This window comes from Notolabrus celidotus, chromosome 20 (assembly GCF_009762535.1).
Source record: "Notolabrus celidotus isolate fNotCel1 chromosome 20, fNotCel1.pri, whole genome shotgun sequence".
Classification (NCBI taxonomy): Eukaryota; Metazoa; Chordata; class Actinopteri; order Labriformes; family Labridae; genus Notolabrus; species Notolabrus celidotus.
Window position 1 is genome coordinate 1,224,626 of NC_048291.1, and position 25,383 is coordinate 1,250,008.

Below are 25,383 nucleotides of genomic sequence, written 5' to 3' on the forward strand. Positions count from 1 at the left end.
TTGTGATGGGTCCCCTTCCATTTTGCATCGCCGTTTTGAACCACCATGTTTCTACAACAACTCAGAATGACAAACTAGTAACATGCACGTTTTTTGTATTCAGTGAGTTGCCATCTAAGATGCACTGTTGGAAGAAGAAGAAGAAGAGCAGTTGTGTGCAAAATAAACTGCACTGATACTTTTTGAAGGTAAAAACCTGTCATATGGAGGATCATATTACTCCTGCATTACAGGAGCTTTTTGTCCACTAAGGCCACCGTCGCCTCACAGACAGGAGGGTGAGCACGGGAGTGTTTCAGGGTAATATATGACCACTAAACTTTCCCATTTCTACTCACTGTACCTTTAATATCTTCTAATGTCGAGATAATGCTGGTGTTAAAGGATAACAAGTCCTCTGTTGGTTGTTCTCTTGGCTTATCCTGTAATCCTGGGATAGCAACAATGGTTTTCCCAATCTGGTGAGTAATCTCAGTTTGCTAAGCTTGAAATCTCATTAACTGTATCTCTTTATCTTGGTATAACAATGCTAGTTTTCCCTTGTTAATGAGCTATTTCTTGTCTTTGTAAGATATCAACTTTTTTATCTTTTAATCTCAAGATAAAGTTTGTTTTTTGTAATTTTGGGACAAGTTGCTTTGGATTTATAAAACAAAACAATCAAATGGTCATAGCATGGAAGAGCTCACAGCTACGCTCCCAACATGCAGGCCTTCTCATCGTTCCTAAAGTCTCTAAAAGTAGTATGGGAGGTAGCGCCTTCAGTTATCAGGCCCCTCTCCTTTGGAATCATCTACCAGTCAGGGTCCGGGAGGCAGACACCCTCTCTACTTTTAAGAGTAGGCTTCAAACTTTCCTTTTTGATAAAGCTTATAGTTAGAGCTGGATCAGGCTTGGACCAGGTCTTAGTTCTGCTGCTATAGGCTTAGACTGACACACTGGGATCCTGTCTTTCCCTCTCTCTCCTCTCTCTGCCTGTCTCTCACTTTAACTCTTCCTGTCCCATTAAAGTTACTAACCATAGACCTTTCTGGAGTCCCTGAGCTCCCTTGTCTCGTAGGTTCCTCTGGATCTCTGCTGTAGATTCCTTTTTTGGGGTCTGTTATTCATCCTTTCTTTCTTTCTTCTTTCTTCCTTCTTCCCTTTCATTCAATCCTTCCTTCTTACTTTCTGTTCTTCCTTCTTTCTTCCTTTTTCTCCTTTATTTTCTTCCCTTAGCCCTTTCATTCATTCCTTCTTACTTCCTTACCTTTCTTTACTTCTTTCTCTTTTTTATTCCTTCTTCCTTTCTTTCTTTGTTCTTTACACATTTCTTCATCCTCTCATTCCTTTTCTTTCTCTCTTTTCTTCATTCTTTCTTTCACTCCGTCTTTCTTGCTTTCTCTCCTTTCTTTTCTTTCTTGCTTTCTTTACTTCTTTCTCTTTTTTTTATTCCTTCTTACTTTTTTCTTTCTTTCATTCCCTCCTTCCTTCTTTCTTTCTCCCTTTTATTCATCCTTTCTTTCTTTCTTTCTTTCCTTCTTTCTTTCTTTCTTTTTTTCCCTGTTTCTTCATCCTTTATGCCTCCTTTTCTTCTCCCATCCTTTCCTTCTGTCCTTCCTTCCCCATTTCTTCTCCTCTTTTTCTTTCTTCTGGTCTCCCTCTCTTCTCTCTTTTCTTAGACCTTTCTGGAGTCCCTGAGCTCCCTTGTCTCGTAGGTTCCTCTGGATCTCTGCTGCTGTGAACGTGGTCCAGACTCCAGCTGCTACAACTACTACTATCCGTCTCCCCACTATCATCTCTCTCTCTCTCTTCATCTCCCTCTATCCCTCTCTCCAACACGGTCTCAGCAGATGTGTGTCTAACATGAGTCTGGTCCTGCTGGAGGTTTCTGCCTGTTAAAGGAAGTATATGTTGTTTATGTCGGGTGAGTAAAACCAGCAGAATGATGCAGTCAGTGAACACAAGACTCACCCACATCTAAAACACAGACAGCGGTTTAAAATAATTGCAGTGCTTCATACCTGCAAAGCCATTTATTGGATTACACATTAAGAACTCTTAATGCACAGCTTGAGATTAGAATAACAGCCGGACTTCCAGATCGTAGTTTCATCTCTCCAGAAACTTCAAGTACGACGTCTTCCCAAGAGAAGCTGGGTGTAAAGGTTACAGTGTGTGCTACTTCCACAGGGGGCTTCCATTCACATATTCAACAATAACATATATTACAGCAATATGATACATAATCTATTTAGCAAAAGATGTAACAATATCCTCTCTTACAACAGCAGGAATGTAACCTTAGAAAATGTGCAAATGTTTGCATTCAACACATGGACAAACCCTCCAAACAAAGTAAGCTAAAAACTAAATCTCTGCTCGCTCACATAACGTTACTTTAACCATTAAAAAAACCACTTCACCCCCCGGTACAGAGCAGAATACTCAGCTAACACATCCTCCCTCAGACCTGGGCGTTCCCTCCCACGTCAAATGTGCCATTGAACCGTTAGTTTAAAAGATCCTCCACTTCTCAGCCGACGCTTCATGAGTGTTGTTAGTATGGCAGGGTGGAAGTGGAGCTTAGGACTCGGAGTGGTTGTTGTCCTGCGAGGCGGCGCTCAGGGACGGGAGGTGCTCGGCTGCTTTTGCTCTCCCTGCCAAGAATTTGTCGAACTCTGGGAAACAAAGAAGAGAAGGATTAGATGAGACAACCTTTCATCAGATATCCGTCTGAGGGAAGACGGAGTGAGAAGGATGGAGAGATGGGACTTCATGAAAGAGGAACGCTGTCAACAGTAAGGAAGGAGAATGACTTAAAGCTCCTCTGAGGAGATTTATGACTGAGGATGAAAGTGACTAAAATTAATCCTGATGATTCTTTATCAACAAAAGCAAACAAGACCACCAGGAAGAACTGATTACTCCTGTATGGTTCCTTTAAAGGTGACATATCATGCAAAATTGACTTTTTAATGGTTCTTTACCTGAAATCTGTGTCCCTGTCTACAAACCCCCCGAGAATGAAAAGAATCCATTCTGCCCCTGTTCTGATTTCTCCACCTTTCTGTAAATGTGTGTGAAACCAGCCGTTTCAGACTTCCGTGTTTTTGTTACGTAACAACAATATCCGGTCTGTAACAGGAAGTCAGAGCTCGGAGCTTGTTCAGCCCATAGACTGTATAAAATACAACTCAACCCCTCCTCCGTTTTCATTCCCTGCACACATGTGTGCTAACAAGGAGCTTAGGAGGGAGGCATGCTAGTTGTAGGCTGTCTTAATAAACACAAAGGTCGCTTTGACTCCCCACGTCTGCAGATTTGAAGATCTAGTGGATGATTTTTAGTTTTCATGGATAAGTGCTAGCGCTAGTTAGCATAGCCACATAGCTATATGTTCATAGCTGTAGCTGTAGCTGTAGCTGTAGCTGTGTACCAAGACACACGTCTACATACTGACAAATAAAACAACAAGAAACACTAAATCTGTGACCAATGTTCAGAAAGGTCCTGCTACAGGCGCCTCTCCGTCAGGATCAGATTCAGAGGGTTGAAGTAACGCGATCTCTGAGCAGCCGTGTATATTCAGCCAACATGTAAACATTAGATCAACGTGCTGGAGAGCCGAGGCACATCCACTTCCTGAGGGGGCGTGGTCAGAGAGAAAACAGACTGTTCTGATGAGGAATGAAGAAGAGGGTTTTTCAGGCAGACCAACATCTGATTTCAAAGTGTTTTTTTGAGCATAAACTTTAAAGACATGTTTTGGGGACCTCTTAGACCAATATATGTTGATGAAAAAGCGTGATATGTCCCCTTTAACACCTGAAACCACTATGGGGGGGGGGGGGGTAGGTGTCAGACTAATAACCGGCCTGCTACAAGTTTTCCCAAAGTGATACATTCTTAATGTTAAAATGGACCAGGAGGGGATTGTAATGGTCAAAAATATTACTTATGTTCAGCTAAGAGGTGAGTTGTACCACTTTGTCCACAGGGGGGCGCCAAAGTCAAACCAAAGAACCTCACAGGAGCTTTAAGTAAGACTCAACCTTTGAGTCACGGTGGTTTTCTTGACTTTTTTGAGTTAAAGGATATCAAGACAAAATAAAATAATTCACATCTTTTATAAATCAGAGTGTGAAATGTAAAGAGACTCACCTTCACTGGTCACACCGTCTGAGTCCTCAAAGTCATCGTACTGTCACAAACAGAGAAGACAGTTTTACTCATGATACTGAACACAGGCTGGTTATCTGTTAAAGGTCTCAATGGGATCACATTACTTTCAACACTTTAAGGCTGTTACATTTAAATATTTAAGATGCATCTTTTATCAAATGAGTCGTAGGGATTAGAATTTCAAGCATTAACACTGTTAATACTAATCCTACTGTTCGGGAGCCTGTGGGAACTATTGATTAATGATTAATAGAGGAAGAGGGCCACTGGAATAAAACCATTTTAAAAAGGTGCAAAACTTTGTTTTTAATTCTGAGATTAAAGTCAGAATTTTGAGTTTAATCTCAGAATTAAATATCTTGAAAAAAAAAAATGTATCTATGGCTCTATTCAGTATAATTTTTATAATTATGGCCTACAGCAAAAATAAATAACTACAAAAACATCTCAAAATATTAAAATATTTTAGAGTTACTTTACTAACATTGAGTTATTATGAAAATAATTAACTTTTTAACAGCACTCTAATTTTTTGAGATGCACCAAGCTGAGCTGTTTCTTTATTTGCTTATAATTTTGAGCCAAAATAGCAGCAGAAGTGAAACTAATGTTCTGGATCAATTAAAAATTTGACCTGAAGATGGTGCTGGACTTCCTTTTTAAGAATCAGCAAAGAGATAAACATGTTTCCTTTTATGTATTTATTTATTTAACCTTTATTTAACCAGGTGAGTTAACTGAGAACAAAATCTCATCTGCAATAACGACCTGGGCGAAAAGTCAACACAGGTTTCCTGAAGTAAATATGAACCTTTAAGATGCATTTAATGGCAATTAAGCATATAGATATATATATTTATATATAAATATAACCAAATGATACAGTTTATATTCCTCTGTTGAGTTAATTAAGACATCGAGCCGTTTACCTCGTCATCCAGCGACAGCCACTTCTCGATATCGTCCATCACGTTGGATTGGTTGATGGGAATCTAAAGGAGGAAACCGTGAGTCAGCACAGTGAAATATAGAGTATGAACACACACACGATGATGATGTAATCAAGCTACCAGACCACTACAGACAAAAGAAAATAAAGGCAGAACCACATGTCGCTATGCAAAGCAAGACCGGTATGACAGCTATGAGGTGTGTCGGGACAGTGCAACCCAAACGTCGTCATGCTTTGAACGGGGATAAAAGCATAAACTCTCATTTCGAAAAACATCTCATTTTTCGGCACAAACACAAGCATGCAGATCACTGTGTTCAAGACCTGGAACATGAACCCAAATACAGAGAACCAAAACAAAAGCAACAACAGCAAAAATCAAACTCTATGGATCAATGAAGATACAGGGAGTGGAGAGGTGAAACCACGGAGAACCAGATTCTGGACACACACCCACCATTCCCCTTTTAATCATCCAATCTAACTTTGGAGAGGAGCTGCAGGTGGAGGCGGGGCTGCCGTCCTTCATGCACAGACGGAGGTTTGAATAAGGAGGAGAAGAGTTACTGAGACAAAGAAAACACCAGCTCGGATTCTTCAGGACTAACACAGAACCACATCCCAGACCTGACTCTGTCCTCCTTATGATCAATATGATTAATATGATTAATACAGTTCATAGATTCTGTGTAATGAAGACTTTATTAACACATCCATCTATTCAAAAATCATTCATCCATCCATCCATCCATCCATCCATCCATCCATCCATCCATCCATCCATCCATCCATCCATCCATCCATTATTTATTTTATCCATCCATCCCTTTATCCACACATATATCTATCCATCTGTTGATCTCTCCCTTCATCCATCCCCTCATCCATCCATCCATCCATCCCTCCATCTATTCCTCCAAGCTTCCATCCATTCACCTGTCCATCTATTACTCAATCCATCCATCCATCCATCCATCCTTTCATTCATCCATCTATCTGTCTGTCCATCCATCCCCTCCTTCCTTAGCTCCATTCAATCATATATCCATCCTTCTATTTATTTTATCCACCCATACACCCATATATCTATCCATCTGTTGATCTCTCCCTTCATCCATCCCTTCATCCTTCCATCCATCCATCCATCCATCCATCCTTCCATCCATCCATCCATCCTTCCATCCATCCATCCATCCATCCATCCATCCATCCATACATACCTCCATCCATCTATCTATTCCTCCAACCTTCCATCCATTACACCTCCCCATATATCTATTCATCCATCCATTCATCCATCTATCTCTCCATCCTTCCATCCATTCATTTGTCCATCTATTACTTAATCCATCCATCTATTAATCCCTCAATCCATCCGTCCGTCCACCCATCCCTCCATCCATCCATTCAACCATCTACCCATCCATTGTTTCATCCATTCATCCATCTATCTGTTTGTCCATCCATCCCCTCCTTTCTTAGCTCTATCCAATCATATATCCATGCATCCTTTCATCCATCCCTTACATCCATCTATTCCAATGCTGATCCATCCATCCATTACACCTCCCCATATATCCATCCATCCCTCCTTCCATCCAGTATGCTATTCACTCAGTTCCTTATAAAACCTTGCACTAAGGGTTTGTGTTAAATCAGAGACTATTACAGTAAACATTAAAATTAAAATTATTATTATTATTACTGTTTATTCTGTTAATCTGAGTAAGGTCAGAGTTATCAGGTCTACCTTTCCAGGGTTGTGTAGCCTGTTGTTCTGAGCCTGAGCCAGAGCCATCCCGTCCACGACCGCCTCGCTCTGCTCGCTGAAACACAGATTCACATGATGGTTAGCTTCTGTTCAGACAAACTGAGAGACACTGACACACACACCTTCAGTGACTTAGAAAACACGAGCCTGAGATTAACTCCAAAGATCAACCATTGCTTTAGAAAAGGCGACCTATCGTCACTGTTTTACCTCAACTGTTAGCTTACTTTACCAAACTAACTCCATTTATTCATCAGCTCAATTAGCTTTTTAAAATGTTAAATTCTGTTTATCAGCTTTTTTTAACTAACTACTTCTGCTGGATCTTCATTGGCCTACTGTCATGTATTGACCGTATATTGTAAGCTAACTGTTGAGACCTTCTGTTTGCTTGTGAAGCCTCTGTGAGTACTTTAAATGCTTCTTTCTGTACCTTTGTCTTTGTTGAGATGGGATGTTTATTTTCTGTGATAATGCGTCCTCTGATTCACTCGTACCTGCAGGAAGGAGAAGAAGAAGAAGTTACAGAGTGTAGAAGGTAAAGAGGCAGACATGCTAAGCTCCAAAGACTTCAGTACTCACTGAGTCTCGCCATCTGACTTGACAAACTGTCTGATTTTGAGTGGCTGAGCGAGCTTTCTCTGGACATGGACGCAATCCCAGACTCTGCAGTAAAGTCCAGGTCTGACAGGTTGACGTAGGTGTTGCTCTGAAGGACAGAAAGAAGTATATTTAAAATCCATGATGCATTAATCAAAACAAATGAAAACAGAAGTGATCCCACGCTCCTTACCTTCGGTGTTGTGCTTGGACCATTCGTCATTATCTTCTCGAACCTGTGGACATCAGAACAGAATGAAATCACCAATCGGAGAGAGACAGTCTGAACACAGAGGAGGTGTTGTTATAACGATGACTGAGGTCAACCTGTGGTATCGGGTGAAGGTGGTGTTCATCTCATCGTTGGTCGCCAGCAGCTCTTCGATCAGCTTCTCCTCGCTGAGCCTGGGGACGATCTTCACTATCCTCTCCTGCATATCTTTACAAACTGTGTATAACTGCTAATGACACAACCAGACAGAGAATGTGTGGGTGGGGGAGTTGAGGGGTCGGATGCAGCACAGAGTGTACGCAGTACCAGATCAGTTAATGGTCAGACTCTGTTACTGAGTATGAGTGGATGGACGTGATGTTAGATTCATACGGAGCTTCTGGAGGGGCGTGGAGGAGAAACACTTAAGGAAGATCCTGAGACTCGCTTACGTTTTTCCCTCAGGTGATTCTTTAAGCTTGGTTTATACTCCTGTGTTGACCAGCCGTCGCTCTGCAGTACTCCACCAAAACACTAGAGGGCAGTGTGACCTCTCTGACAGTCAGGTCGCCTGTTTCCAGCCTCGCTACGTTTCCTGTTGACTTTGTAGCTAACTACTTCTACTAGCTTTAAATTGCTCTCTTTCTCATTTCCTTTTTCTACGCTAAGTTTTTTTGCATTCTAACTTCTAGCTAACTACCACTAGCTAATGTCTTTAGCTAACTATTTCAACTACAAATTATTAGCTCTCTTTTAGCTAACAACCTCTAGCTAGCCTTTGTTGCCAACTACTTTTTCAGCTAACGCATTAGCCCACTATCAGCTAACTACCTCTAGCTAACGTCGTTATCTAACTAACCCTTCATAGACCTTTCTGGAGTCCCTGAGCTCCCTTGTCTCGTAGGACTCCAGCGCCAACAGCTACTACTACTCGTCTCATCATGTCACCGCTCCCTCTCTCTCTCTCTTACTCCCCTCTATCCCTCTCTCCAACACGGTCTCAGCAGATGTGTGTCTAACATGAGTCTGGTCCTGCTGGAGGTTTCTGCCTGTTAAAGGAAGTTTGTCCTCTCCACTGTAACTTGCTAAATACTGTGAGGTGCAATGCTCATGGTGGATTAAGATGGGGTCAGACTGAGTCTGATCCTGTCTTGGTGTTGGGTCTCTGTTCATAATTTGACATAGAGTGGTCTAGACCTGCTCTGTTTGTAAAAGTGTCTTTAGATAACGTTTGTTGTGATTTGGTGCGATACAAATAAAGATTGATTAATTGACTTCTGTTCGTTCATTAGCCACCTTTTAGCTAACTACCTCTTCTGGGTCACCTGTTTCCTACGCTACATAAAAGCAGGAAATACCACGCTATCGAGCGGACCAATCACAGGACTTGCTTACTGCATCAATTCGACATGCAGTTACATTTTGTAGGAGGTGTGCTCGTCGTAAGCTACGCCGTCAATTCAACACAGGAGTATAAACCAGGCTTGACCTTTGACCCCGGCACACTGGAACAGCAATAACTGCAGATGGGCCTCAAATTCAAACATATAAAGCTCATAGTCCAATTTTGATCCTCTTTACCACAAGCTCATACTGAGGAACATCAGGCTGTGCTCCCTGTCTGCCTCAGTGTGGTTGTAAAGGTGTCTGTTTGATGAAAGCCTGGGAGGCGTGACCTGGGAGGACTGGATCTGTGAAAATCTCAGTTTACTATGCAATGAAAATGTCCCTCTTAAAGGTGTGCAGTCCCCATTGTTGATGTACCTGCGATCAAAAGCAGGAAGTAACCTGAGTGAAACTTCTCAGGATAAACATCCATGTTTCCCCTCCATGTCCCTTCAGGGCTCGGTAAAGAGGCGACACCTGAGTCTGTTTTGGGTTTTACCTCCAGCAGCTCCATGTCTGCCTGTTGTACCGTGACGGGATCCAGCTGACTCATCATGTCTGACATCATCGTCAGGTTCCCTCGAACCACTCCCAGCTCTGTTTTAAGCTTTTGGACCTGGAACATCAATAACACAGAATCAACACGGGCATAATGAGTCCTTGGCAGAGCAAACAGGGATCTGAGAGCTAAGATAAAGAGAGGGTAAGGAAGTCCTGAAACAGCAAACAAGGAGACAGAGCGGATATAAACTGGACTACACAAAGCATCCATTATCACCTGGCTGGGAGTGAATGCACTGGATCCTTCTAGGGCCAGTTTTAGCTCTGAAGTGTGTGGTGGGATGATTGGAGTTTTGGAGGATAGGACCACAGCAGGAAGAGTAGTGACAGCAGGCCCGTTGGCAGGCAGAGTCTGGAGAGCAAAGGTGCAGAAAAGACCCGAAAGAAAAGTGACCAAAGATGACAGGTAGAACCCAAACACCAGCAGGGATCACACCAGGTGTGCTTGTACCTTTTTGGGGCCTTGGACCGGTGAGTAACCGTCCAGTTCTGTCATGGGGAACTCTAACCCTTTCCTTCTGAGGTCTTCGTACACGGACACCACGCCTGTCAGGTCAGGCGAGCTACGGAATGCATCGGCCCACGCCTTCACAGGAGAAAACCACAATCCATTAACAGAGCGGCTGTAACAGAGCGACGCCCTGATTTATTTCTGCATGCAGCCGCGGTGTGGCCAAACATGTATTTCAGCATTTCTCACCTGGATGATGCTGAGCACTCTGTCGTGCAGGATTAACGGAGGGTTGTTTCTCGGGATGATGGACCGGACCAGGACTCCTTCCACAAAATCTCGTGTCGTAACCAGGATGTGAAACCTGTAGCCGCAGTTCTTCACGCAGGTTTCCAGAACCTAAAATCAGAAGGAGGGTCAGAAAAAAGGTTTCAATTTGAGAGTTAGAAAATCATCTGTTTGTACTGAGTCTCAGTTTCACTGTAAACAGTTCCACAGAGGCTTCCCTCTGGCTTCCTTCAGCGGTATGAACCTGAAACAGAAACTGATGTTCTTGTGATGTTCTTGTAATTAACGGGTCTTCAGTTTGCTGAAATAACAACATCATGATGCAGATTAGTCCAAAGTCCAAAGTCCAGCTTTGTCAGGTCTGTCCTCAAGAGGAGAAGAAAACTACGTCTACAATGTTTGTTTGTTGAATGGAGGTCTATGAAAGAGGATTAGAGACACTGATGTTTCTTTAGCTCTGACCTTCTTCATGGAATGTTCCATTTGTTCTCAGAATTCTGACATCATCAAAGACAGAATTCTGACATCATCAAAGACAGAATTCTGACATCATCGAAGACAGAATTCTGACATCATCAAAGACAGAACTCTGACATCATCAAAGACAGAATTCTGACATCATCAAAGACAGAACTCTGACATCATCAAAGACAGAATTCTGACATCATCAGAGACAGAATCCTGGAATTCTGTCTTCTGCTCCCCTCCTCCTTTCCTCTCTTTTTTTCTTCCCTCCTCTCCTTTTTTTCTTTCTTCCCCCTCTCTCACCTCATTCTTTTTCTCTCCTCCCTCTGTCTTCTTTTTTTCCTTCTCTCCTCTGCTGCCTCTCCTTTTTTTCTTTCCCCTTCTTATTACCACTTTCCTTCCCTCCTCCTCTCCTTTTTCCACCTCCCCTCCTCCCTTCTTTCCTTTCCTCTTCTCTTGTCTTACATCTTGTCCTCCTCTTTTTAGGTTAGTTGTAGCTGAAAGTAAAAAGCTTTGTCAGGTCTGTCCTCAAGAGGAGAAGAAAACTACGTCTACAATGTTTGTTTGTTGAATGGAGGTGGGATCTATCGTTTCTGATGCTGCGTTCAGGGAAGTCAGGAAATCTAAACGCTGATTGTCTTTAGTGACAGCATCAAGCAGGTTTGTGTCTCAGTGTAAATGTTTGATGTAGAACAGATTGTTAGCTGCTCTTCATGCAGAGATCTGTTTATAGAGAGAAAGAAATCCTCCTCACATTAACAACCAGGGGAGCCGGATTGTGCTCCTCCTGATTTTGCTCTCCGTACTGACTGTTTTTCTTGCAGATGACAATCTTATTTCATCAACCTCTCAATGACTAGAAATGAAGCTATTTTGACACTCCTAACATAAAGTAGGTCGAGAGGTGAGTGGAGGGGGGAAACACTCACCGTGAGCGCCAACATGACCTCCTTGAAGTTCTTGTTTCCCACGATCCTTTTCTTTAGGGCTCTGACGGCTTCTCTGGGCCTGAAATCAGAGAATCTCAACAGTCAGAGGCATGAAACCTCCAGAGGACTAGTTTGTTCTTGATGCAGACAGATAACACACACACACACACACACACACACACACACACACACCCTTCCTCTGAGCTGTTGATCAAGTCACAGATTTCCATGTTGAGGGCCCAGTCTTCTGACGGCAGGCTGGAACCGGTTGCTTTCTCTGTGAGGAATAACAGAAATATATAAACTGCTTATTATCAGAAGCTACTCACTAAAACAAACTATATACAGTTTACTTTAGATTATTATTACACAGAGACCTCAGAGCTCACCTTTAGGATTGACAAAGAGATAATAGAGTCATCAACAAAGTTATATTCTGACATGACAAACATCTTAATACAGAGAACCTTCAAAACCCTGTAATAACTGACAACTGGGTACTCTCTGGAAAGGACAAAGACCAGGACCTATACTGGATGTACAGGATCTTCAGACCATCAGGAAGGACTGCATTATAAAGACATGACTCTATAGTGGAAGTCACTGCATTAAACACAGACATGACTCTGTAGTGGAAGTCACTGCATTAAAAACAGACATGACTCTGTAGTGGAAGTCACTGCATTAAAAACAGACATGACTCTGTAGTGGAAGTCACTGCATTAAACACGGACATGACTCTGTAGTGGAAGTCACTGCATTATAAACAGACATGACTCTGTAGTGGAAGTCACTGCATTAAACACAGACATGACTCTGTAGTGGAAGCCACTGCATTAAACACAGACATGACTCTGTAGTGGAAGTCACTGCATTATAAACAGACATGACTCTGTAGTGGAAGTCACTGCATTAAACACAGACATGACTCTGTAGTGGAAGTCACTGCATTAAACACAGACATGACTCTGTAGTGGAAGTCACTGCATTAAACAGACATGACTCTGTAGTGGAAGTCACTGCATTAAACACAGACATGACTCTGTAGTGGAAGTCACTGCATTAAACACAGACATGACTCTGTAGTGGAAGTCACTGCATTAAACACAGACATGACTCTGTAGTGGAAGTCACTGCATTAAACACAGACATGACTCTGTAGTGGAAGTCACTGCATTAAAAACAGACATGACTCTGTAGTGGAAGTCACTGCATTAAAAACAGACATGACTCTGTAGTGGAAGTCACTGCATTAAAAACAGACATGACTCTGTAGTGGAAGTCACTGCATTAAACAGACATGACTCTGTAGTGGAAGTCACTGCATTAAACACAGACATGACTCTGTAGTGGAAGTCACTGCATTAAACACAGACATGACTCTGTAGTGGAAGTCACTGCATTAAACACAGACATGACTCTGTAGTGGAAGTCACTGCATTAAACACAGACATGACTCTGTAGTGGAAGTCACTGCATTATAAACAGACATGACTCTGTAGTGGAAGTCACTGCATTATAAACAGACATGACTCTGTAGTGGAAGTCACTGCATTAAACACAGACATGACTCTGTAGTGGAAGTCACTGCATTAAACACAGACATGACTCTGTAGTGGAAGTCACTGCATTAAACACAGACATGACTCTGTAGTGGAAGTCACTGCATTATAAACAGACATGACTCTGTAGTGGAAGTCACTGCATTTAAAAACAGACATGACTCTGTAGTGGAAGTCACTGCATTAAACACAGACATGACTCTGTAGTGGAAGTCACTGCATTAAACACAGACATGACTCTGTAGTGGAAGTCACTGCATTAAAAACAGACATGACTCTGTAGTGGAAGTCACTGCATTCATACATGCAGGTTCTTACTGAACCATGCAAAGAGGAAATCATACATAAACCTGATCCAGAACCATGGAGACTTCTCTGGACCTGAGGCAGTTTAAGATGGACTGAGGGGAAGTGGAAACTGATCAATGTTTTTGACACCATGTTTGTAGTTTGAGTTAGTAGCTGGGTAATAAACAGGGTAATGTATGGTTTGCAGGTTATTATGGGAAATAGAATCCCTTCAGGATGGTCGGTCTTGTCTCACCCTGCTGGGATTCTTTTTCCCATACCAACCTGCTCACCATACATCCTCCCTGACTTTGATTAAATCAAGTCTCTCTGTTTTATTTCCATAATTTCTCTCAGTCAATAAAACACAGCAGCAGTCATTAGACTGAAGCTGAATCTAATTTAGGTCAGGAGGATGTCGGTCACTGATTGTGGCAGGATAAACAGACACAGCAACAGCCAATCAGATCACACAGCAGGCCCCTAAGTCCCGCCCCCTGCTGCATCATTGCTCAGAGTGCTTGTCACTCAAACCTCCACCCTGTAGCTCAGTCTTTAATTTAACTCGATTTATCCCTTTGATATAATAAAGATATCCACACTGAAGCTCGTGCATTAATGATCATTAATCACAGGTGAGGAATCTCGCGAGATGTGCGCGTGATGTCTCCGGTAAAGGTGACTGAGCCTGTTTATCACAACGTAATGTCTAATCCCGGTTTCTGTGAGACTCACCGATCCGCTGTCCCACCGGCGAGCTGAACGGGTTCCCCAGTAAGAACTCCATCCTGAGGCCAGCTGAGGGGGCAGGTGAGGGTCCCGAGAAGAACCGACGTCCCCGGGCCGAGCCGTATGCAACAACAGATCCCGCAGGCTCCCGCAGACTGCTGCTCACACAAAGTGGGGCAGTCTGAGCTGCGTCATGCGTTAAAGGGAAAGCAGCCTGAGAGGTGGAGATGATGGTGAGCTGTGAAAGTGCTCCCCACACAGGCTCTCTGTGTCTCTGCGCTCAGACTGATCAGAGGTTATAGACTGCATTAAATCTATGAATCAGAACAAGGATCCAGTTCAAGTCCAGGGTGGTGCCACACAGTAGGGGAGACCGGGTGTGGGTGTTGCACTTTTTATACAAGTCCCTTCAACTCACTGAATGTTTGAGATAATGTTCTCAAATGTTTATGCAAAGTATCCACATTTGTTTAATCAAATCAAATCAATCCAAACCTCTGCTACTTGTTGTTCCTTTGTTGCAGCTGACCCCACTGCCTGGTAGCTCAGCCTCTGAAGCTTACACCTGTAACTCTGTACATGATTAAAGTCTCCCACTTTAACTCTTCCTGTCCCTTTAAAGTTACTAACCATAGACCTGTCTGGACTCCCTGAGCTCCCTTGTCTCCCTTTTATCTTCGTCTGATTATAAACAAATCATCAGAATAATCTGGATCGGATTAAATCTCAAAATCTGGTGTCTCAAAAGCAGATTACCAAATCCTGATCCTACAAAAGTGGGATATGGATTTGGTAATCCAATCCTGAATCCAGAATCCAGATCAAATGTTGCTTTTTTCAAAACTCTAAGGTGGAGATCAGGATTATTCAGGGTGGGAGTAGAGACATGTAGGACACATATTTAAACATTCTTTTATTCATAAATAAAGATTCATTAAAGTCATACGACCCAGACAGGATGTTGTATGTATACAGGACATACTTTTATCTATCTATTAATAAAATCAGTTAAGTGTATTTAGTGGTGTGTATTATTTGGTTGTTACACTTCATAGAAATGTATTATAACCCATCATTCTGCTTTTCACACAAATCTCTGTTCTGGTGTCGTATGCTTTTTCCACCACCAGGGGGCGCTGTTAGTTTCCTTATTTCACATCATGATCCGGTCAAACTGTCTGGACCTCTGTAGACCTGATTATAGTGGATACCTGGGATCACTACTGATTACCTGAAGTCTCTTATTTAACTGACTGTGTGACTGGAAATATGGAAACATGATAGAAACATGAAGGTGAATCCTCCGGTGTGTTTTTATTCTCTCATCTGAAACTTTCATCTCTTTAGTTTTATGCTGATGATCATAATTTAAATAGAATAGAATAGAATGTACTTTATTTACATTCTATTCTATTATGCTGATAATTATAATTTAAAGGGTCAGTTAGTGAAAATAAACAAAGCATCAACATTTTGTACATTTTAATAAATACAGTGAGGTGATAAACATGAAAGAGTGATGGTGTCATTAATGTTTGTGTAACTCTATAAACTCTTAGTTTGTCTTCTTGTTGTCTTCATAACTTCTTCTATAACTTTAATACGTTAGAGGATAAGGGAAACTGAGGTACATGTTTTATCTCTGGGATTTTTCTCCCAAATTTGGACTTTATTTTGTCAGAATTCTGATTTAAACTCAAAGTTCTGACCTTTACCCTGATTCTGGGGTTAGACTCAGATTACTGGCTCTCAGAATTTTGAGAAAAAAATAATTCTGATAGTAGGCAGTCATAAATCTGAGTTTAAAGACAGACCTCTGACTGTGATATAAGAAAAAAAAATCAGACAAACTCTTCACTTTTAACTCAGAATTCTAACTTAAATCTCAGATTTCTGACAAAAAAAAGTCACAATCCTGACAATAAACTCTGAATTCTGACTTTTTCTCAGAATTCTAGAATTCTTAGTTTAATTTCAGAATTCTAGAATTCTTAGTTTCATTTCAGAATTCTAGAATTCTAATGGAATTCTGATATCAGGAATGAGACCATCAAACAGACACCAGAGTTCTAGAATTCTGAGTTCAACGTCAGAATTCTGGAATTCTGACTTCATCTCAGAATTCCAGAATTCAGAGATGAAGTCAGAATTCTTGAAATATTTTAGACCTTTAAAAAAACTAGTCCCTTTATTTGTAATCCATATTGAAATGATGTGTCCATGAGGAGGAGAGGAATCATTGATACAGACAGAAACATTTCTTCTGCTAACATTACAGACCGTCTCCTGTCTGACCTTACAGCCCTCTGTCATCTGTCACACGGTCACCTTTCAGATCGTTGATATGAAAACACAAACATGATTCTGTTCCAGATAATGTCAGACAGCCCGGTCTGTGAAACGCTGCTCTCTCTGATACCACAGACTGGTTTGTTCTAAAGGCCTTGATGTGTGACTCAGACTCAGTGACTCACAGCTCAGTGAGAAACAAGAGGACGGACGTTGATGCAGGATCCAGTCCTCTGTTTACCCCAGCAGAGAGGAGACTCTGCTGCTCGTTAAAGAGACACCATGTGGGTGAACTGAGCGCGTGCAAAAAAGACAGTTTAGAATCCCAGACGGAGTCATTAGTCCAGGAAGAGATCTGTCACAGAGGTTTCTATTAAGGCTTTATTTAATATCACACAGTTCATAATGTGATCTACTTAATAAATCCACTTCCTCCTCGGTCCAGGATAATGTTGGATATTTTTAGGTTGAGAAATGTTCATTAGAGTCAATGCTAATGAAACTTTGATTTTTTCACTGCAGGACATTGGAGGTTTTAGATCAAGGCAACCCCGCCCCCCCGTCCCTCTCCCCTCGCCCCTGATGTAAGCGGTTCACGGTTCTAGACTAGCAAAGACTTGGAGCTGCTCTGGAACTGGTTTTGTGGCCGGGAGCCGGTTCACTCACATTCGAAACATGAAAACCCGGTTCTCAATTGAGCGCCGGCTCTGAACCGGCCCTGAAACTGCCTCAGTCTAAAAGGGGTATTAGTGGCTTAGAATTCCTAGCTCCGCCCACAGGTCTGTTTAGAACTGAAGTAGCCTATCAGAGGAGAGGTGTGACATTTCATGAATTTCTACCATGTTCAGTTGACTTTTTCGGATCAAGCTTTGAATTACTACGACCTGGAGGACCGAGGAACCTTCACAGACAACCCGATGGAGGTTCAGTATCTATATCTTCTCATCATATGTCTTTGAGGACTCCAAAGGTAGACGTTTGTCCAAAGTCACTAAAATACGAAGATATGCTTCATTTCATCACAAAGAAAGCTGCCAGCTGAAGTCCCGCCTCTGACTGGGCAAATAGCCAATCATAGTCTAGGGTTTTAGGGCAGCCAAGCAGATTCCAAGTTGGGGTCACCACTCTGTGCATGCCCCTGGTGGTAGGTATCGGCACTGATGGTGATCGCCGCCCTCTAGTGGAGGACAAAAGAAGTTATCAATGAAAGCAGAAACAACAAAATTCATCTTGATGAGGAGGACGACTCTGATCTGTGTCTGGGTCTCACTCATCCTGCAGTTCCTTTGAGCATGTCTGATCTGAGAGGAAACTAAAGGTCTTTACTTTGAGGTATTAGCAGTGACTTTCAGGATCCTTCCTCTTCCTCTTCCTCTTCCTCTTCCTCTTCCTCTTCCTCTTCACACAGGTGCAGAACCATAAACTGATTTCCTCCTGGGCCTGAGCTCGAGCTCGTTAACGCCCTGAGAGGAGTCAAAGCTCCAAAACGGAAGAAAGAAACACAAAGTCTTTAATTGGCGGAGCGTGATATCGCCTTCCCAGAGACGTCTCAGTCAACGCCGCCCGAGAGAACGAGACGCTTCTTAACTGGCGTCCAATTAGAGAGCGGCGCTGGAGGTAACATGTCTGCATTCACGGCGTGCAACACGGTTTGATTAGACTTCACAGAACTGGTAAATTAAACACAGAGGAGCGTCTCTCACCCGAGCACAGGTCTGTTAATCTGCAACCAGCTGTGACGGCCTACACACACACACACACACACACACACACACACACACACACACTCTCTCTCCTCTCCTTCAGAATCAGAGAGCTGAAGATGAAGACATGCGCACAATATGTCTGCTGAAATGAAGCATCCTTACGCACAGTGGTCTTCATGTGGATGACTCATCTGTGGCTGCAGTGTGTGTGTGTGTGTGTGTGTGTGTGTGTGTGTGTGTGTGAAGACATGCAGCTGGTCTTAGATGGGACTGAAATATCTGTTCCACTGTGACCTCTCTCAGCTGTTTGTGTGTTTAAAGCAAGCCGCAGCTTCAATTCTTGAGAAGTGATTCCAAACATAAGCCCAATAAAACTGCAGTTCCTCCAGTGTCCACTTGGGGCTGGCTCCAAACGCCCCAGAAGCCACATACACACCCATTCTAAAACTGCCCTCCTGCACTCCTCTACACCACAGTGAGTGCAGTTTTCCTCTCTGAGACGTCGTAAACATCACAAACAGACGATTAGTCGCCGTTTAAATATCGAATATTTTCCTTTATTAGACAGAACCTTGAAGAACATCCAGCAGCCAATCACAGTCCATCGTAAGGCATTTTGTACATCATATCAACGAGCATTAGCAGACAGAACATATCCATACAAACACACGCACACACACACACACACACACACACACACACACAGAGGTGTAGGCAGGTGAGGTCGTGTGTTACATGACGGAGCAGGTGAAGCCGCAGCAGTCCTTCATTAACGTGAATCCAGCTTTCGTGAATAACGGCGCCGACGTCTGAGATTTGGACGCCACAGTTTGATCTTTAAAAGCAGCTGAAAAAAAAAAAAAAGATTTTTTAGGTTTAGTTTAAGAATGTTAGAAACAAGTTCCTTTTCCCAAATGGATGCTACTTATAGAGCTACCACTAGCAGCTACTTAGCTACTATTAGCATAGTAACAGCAAGACAAAGGTTTAAACATCTAGTTTGACATTTTTGACTCAACATTTAAAATAAACAAGAGGTTTCATCTCTATTTCTTTAATCTGTGCAATACAAACTTTTATTAAGCTAGTTTTTTTTATTTAGCATTCTTATGCTAGCTTTTTTTTTTGCTAATTTATTCTCATGCTAATATTGTAAGGCTAGTTTTCTCATCCATTTACTAGTTTCCTTATGCTAGTATTTTTAACCCCATGCTAGTTTTCTTATTCTCACACTTATTAAGCTATGCTATTTTTTAAGTCTCATGATAGTTTCCTTATTATGCTAATGTTGTTATCCAACCTTTTTTATCCTCATGCTAGCTTTCTTATCTAGTGCTCTTTAGCTAGTCTTTTAACCCTCATGCTAGTTTTATTATGCTAACTTCCTTATTCTTTCATCAAAATCTTTTCATTGAGACACAAACAGGGTGTACATTAAGTGCAGTGTTGATCAGCCAATGATATTAGAGGATGTTATAAATAAACACCAAACGCAGTTAGCAGTAACGTCTACATGGGAAAAGTGAGAGACATATGCAAAGGGAACGAACCAGTAACTGCACATGGTAAGTAAATGAGGCATGGACAACAACAGCTTGTGTTACTTTTTTGCTTTTTAGGTTAGAGAAAATATAAAGGTAAACAAAAAAAAAAAACAATAAACAAACAGAAACAACAACAACAACCATTATAAAACAATCCCTACCCTGTCACTGCCAGTGGTATCTTGAAATACTTTTCCCAGTCCCATTAAAGACCTAATTCTACATCAGAAAGAGAGAGATGATGAAGCTGCATCTGAATCATGGTTTTAAAGGTTTGTATACAGAGTCCAGAAAGGGTCCCCAAATTTCAATAAACTGTGCATTTGAATGTTGGAGTGAGAATCTTATTTTCTCAAGCTTTAAGCAAGCCATAATATCTGCCAAACTTCCTTATTCTTAAGCTGGTTTTCTTATTCTCATGCTCATTTTGTTATGCTAGTTTTTTAGCCTTATACTAGTTTTTCCTGTATGCTAATTTTGTTATGCTAGCTTTCTTATCCTCATGCTAATTTTCCTTTTTAGTTATCCACGTGTTACTCGCCTCTTTTCTATTTTTTCATCCTCCTGCTACTTTCTTTGAATTCAAGTTAAGATTTGTAACTATTTTTTGCTAGCATTTCATTTAATGAAGTTAAGGTGTTAACTTAGGTTCGGGAGCAGGACCACGCCTAAACCACACCCTCAATCACCTGACAAGCCTTCTTAAACGTAGCCAGCCTACTCCAACTGCTTGTCCGTGATTCTTCAAAGACGGACGGACCGTGCTTCAGGCATCACCGCTCAGATTTCGGGGCAAAGGAAAAAGCAACAAACTCACCATGGAGCTTCCTCTGTACGGCTCCGGCGTTGATCTTTACGGTTAACCTTCCATGCAGAGTATCCCTCTCTCGGAGACGGGCAGTCACACCACAGCCGGTAGTCGCAGCGGAGCCGCCTGCGCTCCGGTTCAGCATGCCGCGGCCACGTCGTACCCATTCATGCTTCCCGAACAAGGTGTCGCCTTCTCCAAGAGGTGCACAGGCTTCGTCCTCATCGCCAGGGAGAGCCGCGGACCGGAGGCGCCCCAGGCTCCGCCGAAGCAGACCGTACCTGTCCTCTCCACGTCCTTCCCACTGCTCCGTCACCGGTAATCCATCACGGGGCGATGCGCCCCCTTCCTCGCGACCGGCTCCACGTTCTCCACAGGAGTCCGACCGCTGGAACTGGACCGTCGCTTGCTTGCGACGCTTCCGCAACCTCGAAAGGCGTTCTCCTCCACGGCAATGACAACATGGTCGGATCGTTCCATTCGTACTCTTCATTCATTGACGCCACAGCGTCAAAAACCGAACTTCCCGCGCTTCCTGCTTCCTCACCTGGGCCTACTACCGCCAGCGACGTCAGGCGTGACGTCAGGCGTGACGTCAGGCCTCAGCCGCTCCCACAGCCTCTACCGGCATCATCGGCTCCCCCTGGTGGGGATCAGGTTGTATCTCCCCCTGTGCCTGCTCCCTCTGTGTCTGACTTCTCTCAGGCTATCACAGCCTTCTTTACATCCCGTGTCCGCAGGCTTCACAAACTCCCCTTGCACATGCATCCTTTCATCCCATCATCCCTTCCTCTACCCTTCCTTCAGCCACCCACAGCAATACGGCTTCTGTTCCCCCTCTTCCCACCATAGCCAGCTCCTCAGCTCCATCAGGAGCCCCTTCACAGTTAAATGGAACTGGCTATCCTCGACCCCCTCTTTTCCTACTGACCTCTCCTTTCACCCCTCCCTCCCCATCCCCACCCCCTCCCTTCCCCAATACCCAAATGTTTTCTTGCACTCTGTCGACGCCTTCGCTCTCGCCACGGCGGCACTACCCATCCGGCCAGCTTCTGCTGTTGACTGCATCTCACCTGTCTCACCTACATTACGCCATCTGGAGTGAGATCGGGTTGTGTCGCTCCTGTGCCTGCTCCCTCTGTGTCCGACTTTTCTTGGACTATCACCGTTTCTCTACATTCCTGTGTCCGCAGGCTGCGCACAATCTCCTTGTGCATACGTCCCCTCATCCCCTCATCCCCTCACCCCTTCATCCCCTCATCCCTTCATCCCCTCACCCCCTCATCCCTTCATCCCCTCACCCCTTCATCCCTTCATCCCCTCATCCCTTCATCCCGTCCTCTTCCCCTCTTTCCGCCGCTCATGGCGATACGGCTTCCGTTTCCCCTCCACTACGCAATCTGCATCGTTCCTGGGGCTCAATCTTCCTCTCCAACCCCCTCACGCAATCTGGGGCCGTTCCCATATCACGCAAACTTAGCTTCGGCGGTTGTTTCAGGGGACGTTGGTTCGCTGCCACCTGGCCTCCAGGGCTCACGTCCTCCGATTCCGCATCCCAGTCTCCTTCATCCGCCTTAATGACCTGTTTCTCATCACCATTGCGTCCATATTTTGGGGTCCCGAATGGTTAAGAAAGTCAATACTCATACACTCTGATAACACGGCAGTCGTCGAAATCATCAGCCAGGGCCGTCACACTCCCCAGTCATTATGCCGTTTCTGCGCAGGAACGCATTAATCTCAGCCCACCATCAGTTCATTCTCAGAGCAGCTCAGAATCCTGGTTATCTCAACACCATCGCTTATGCACTCTCGTTCTCTTTTCAGAAATTCAGACTTTGGCCCCAGAATCCGATCCGCATCCCATACCAGTCCCATTGTTTTCAGCAACAATATTCAGCTATCTCCACAGCTAGTGAACCTCTCTCATCTCACATGAAGCTTCCTCAACAGCCTCGCTCCGAGCACATTGGGTCCACCTGCAACTTCATATCTCATGCTCACTCCATTCAGATAATCCGGTCAACGACCATCCAAACCTACCTCGCTGGCATCAACTTCTTCATTAAACTAGTCACCAACCTTCACTGCACTTCCATCTCCCATTCTCACGTAATGATGTTGATTAAAGGTTAAGAAAACAGGACCCTGCAGTCACTTTGAAGCACCTTCCACTCACCTCTGACCTCCTTAGTCTCTGCATTCAGACTCTCCGTTCAGGCTACCTAAACTCTATAATCGACTCTACCCCAGATTCCATGTTTTCACTGGCATATTTTGGTCTCCTCCAATGCTCAGGATTTGCCCCTACCTCGTCTGTCCTTAATCATTACCATCATCCCAGGTTATCTGACATCACCGTACACACCTCCAGATTCTCTAATATTCACACTCAGACGCAGTAACACTGATCAACTCGGGATCTCCTTTCCCATCTACCGAACATCTTTCGTTTCAACTAGAGATGACCACAATTAATCGATAATCGATTAATTGATTGTTAAGAAATTACTCGAAACACACATTTTGTTATCAATTTTCCGTTACGTGGAACAAACATCATGTGGTCTCATATTACGCTCATCTATCAGGGAGGTGTTTTAAGTTTAAAGCATGTTTCGATGTGAATCAGCTGTTAAAGGTGTTGCGCACAGCGGAGACGTTCAGCTGGCGGCTGCGGCTGTGCGTCAGGTCTCCACGTGCGCTTTTTAAAAGAGGATCAATACAAAACTGCTGCCAACAACGACACGGACACAAAGGTTGGCAGCTTTAAACAGGATAATTTAACCTTTGGATACAAAGGCAACAGACAGGTGGGAAATTCAGGTACGCTATGTTTACAGACCAGCAACATCAGAGCCGTCTGGGTTTTTCTCCAGCGGGACTGATTATGACCCGGTTAGGCTCCTGGCTGACACCTGATCGAATACACATGTATCTTTTTCTCAATAAGAACGAGTAGACACAAAACTGGACACTGAGTCTGAAGTACTTTTCTGTTAGTATTATGAACCTTCACTTTATAAGACTATGTCCGCGGAGAATATTTTTATGAGCCTGATCGTTGATATTCTGCGTGTCAAACATGTGCCAGTATTCAATTCCGTCAGTTATATGCATTTTGTTGCCGTAGAAAATACAATTTAGGGGAAAACAACCTATTTGGCATCGTTTTTGACGTAAGAATAATAATGTTTTATCAATTCATCGATAATTGATCGTTAACATTTCCAAAAATCGATCACGGAAAATACTTAAAATGTACATCCCTAGTTTCAACTCTAATCTTAGCCCGTACGAACCACTTACTAAATACATCAGCTCTCGGTATGCCGCTATTGCATCTCCTCACGACCCACTCTTCATCACTGAAACCTGAACAAAAATGGCATAACCTCCAAGCACTGTCCTGCCCTTTCATTCCGCATTGCTGCAGTGTCCACAGCAGCTAGGTCAGGCAACTCAGACATAGCCATACAGATCCTAGGGCTTTGGTCATCTCAAACATATCACTTATACATCCGCAACAGTCTCAATGATCGTGTCAAGCTCACGCTCAACTGAGCTCCATCTAATTCAACTCTTTTGGGGGTCAAGATCAGCTCCGGCAGGATAACGCTGAGACGGAACCCCCATCCTGAGTCTCCTTCTGCTGGGCACACCACGCACAACTAATTCATTAATGTTCAACTTATATCCTTGTGTGGCGTGGTCCTTGCTAGTGAAATGAAGTTAAGGTGTTAACTTAGGTTCGGGAGCAGGACCACGCCTAAACCACACCCTCAATCACCTGACAAGCCTTCTTAAACGTAGCCAGCCTACTCCAACTGCTTGTCCGTGATTCTTCAACCCACCCTCCCTCACCTTACTCTACTGCACTTAACCTATTTCCTTGTCCTCTCCTACTCAACTCGTGCTCGCTCCTTCTATGCCCTGTCTACTTCCAGGTACAACCTGGGTCAAGATCAGCTCCGGCAGGATAACGCTGAGACGGAACCCCCATCCTGAGTCTCCTTCTGCTGGGCACACCACGCACAACTAATTCATTAAATGTTCAACTTATATCCTTGTGTGGCGTGGTCCTTGCTAGTGAAGCTACGTTATTAGCAAACTGGTGGCTAAGCCGACTAGTCCATAGTCTCCAGTTTCACTCAATTTTCACACATTTCACACATTTTATGTTCACAAACAATTCAATCAAGCCAAACATGATCGATAGTTTCACGATCAGACTCACGTTTTGCAGGAAGCTTCTTGGAGAGTTTGGACTGAAGGAAGTCGGCCATTTCTCTGTCTTCTTCTCTTTCCCTGAGGAGGAGGAGGAGAAGTTTCTTGTTTGATTTGTGAAGTTGTGTTTCCAAGCTCTGTCTGGGTCAGAGGCGTTTCTAGCCCATTTTTGGGAGAGCTGAAGCACCTCTAAATATGGGCTCTCAGCACCCCTAAACTTTTTTTACTGCATGTTTTTTTCAACAAGCTAGAAACGTTTTAAAACCATACAGTACTTTGTTGAAACGTAATATTAAAACAACAGACATACAGAAGCTCCACTGCTTTTTACATGTTGTGCATTTCAATGTCTAAAAAAAAAGAACTCCAATGTCAATTTTTGGTGTTTTTGGTCCTCACTGTAGGGGCTGGTTTACTCCAGAAACATGCATACTGATAATGTGTATGTTGAG

General features: G+C 43.3%; 1 protein-coding gene across 4 annotated transcripts; it reads right to left on the reverse strand.

Moving 5' to 3' along the window:
* Positions 1-1,977: 1,977 nt before the first annotated feature.
* On the reverse strand, positions 1,978-14,603 carry tom1 (target of myb1 membrane trafficking protein). Of its 4 annotated transcripts, none has more exons than XM_034712128.1 (16): positions 14,364-14,603; positions 11,971-12,055; positions 11,779-11,857; positions 10,346-10,495; positions 10,097-10,231; positions 9,863-9,997; positions 9,584-9,700; positions 7,815-7,945; positions 7,681-7,723; positions 7,470-7,596; positions 7,321-7,384; positions 6,867-6,942; positions 5,574-5,639; positions 5,094-5,156; positions 4,144-4,183; positions 1,978-2,660 (listed from the first exon to the last, which is right to left on the reverse strand). In XM_034712128.1, exons 1-16 carry the CDS (start codon positions 14,413-14,415, stop codon positions 2,566-2,568), a joined length of 1,458 nt encoding a protein of 485 aa, XP_034568019.1. In that variant the 5' UTR covers positions 14,416-14,603; the 3' UTR covers positions 1,978-2,565. The 4 variants fall into 4 exon arrangements, with proteins under 4 accessions (XP_034568019.1, XP_034568018.1, XP_034568020.1 ...); XM_034712127.1 differs by having other exon boundaries at positions 7,815-7,948; positions 14,364-14,596; XM_034712129.1 differs by lacking the exon at positions 5,574-5,639 and having other exon boundaries at positions 7,815-7,948; positions 14,364-14,585.
* Between the last annotated feature and the right edge of the window lie 10,780 nt (positions 14,604-25,383).

Excerpts from the sequence above, each read along its gene's own strand:
- tom1 (XM_034712127.1), bottom strand. The coding sequence starts at position 14,415 with ATGGAGTTCTTACTGGGGAACCCGTTCAGCTCGCCGGTGGGACAGCGG. Across the intron at positions 7,724-7,814 it reads ACCTTCACCCGATACCACAG|GTTCGAGAAGATAATGACGA; the intron begins GTTGACCTCAGT and ends TGATGTCCACAG. Across the intron at positions 5,157-5,573 it reads GGATGATTAAAAGGGGAATG|ATTCCCATCAACCAATCCAA; the intron begins GTGGGTGTGTGT and ends TTCCTCCTTTAG.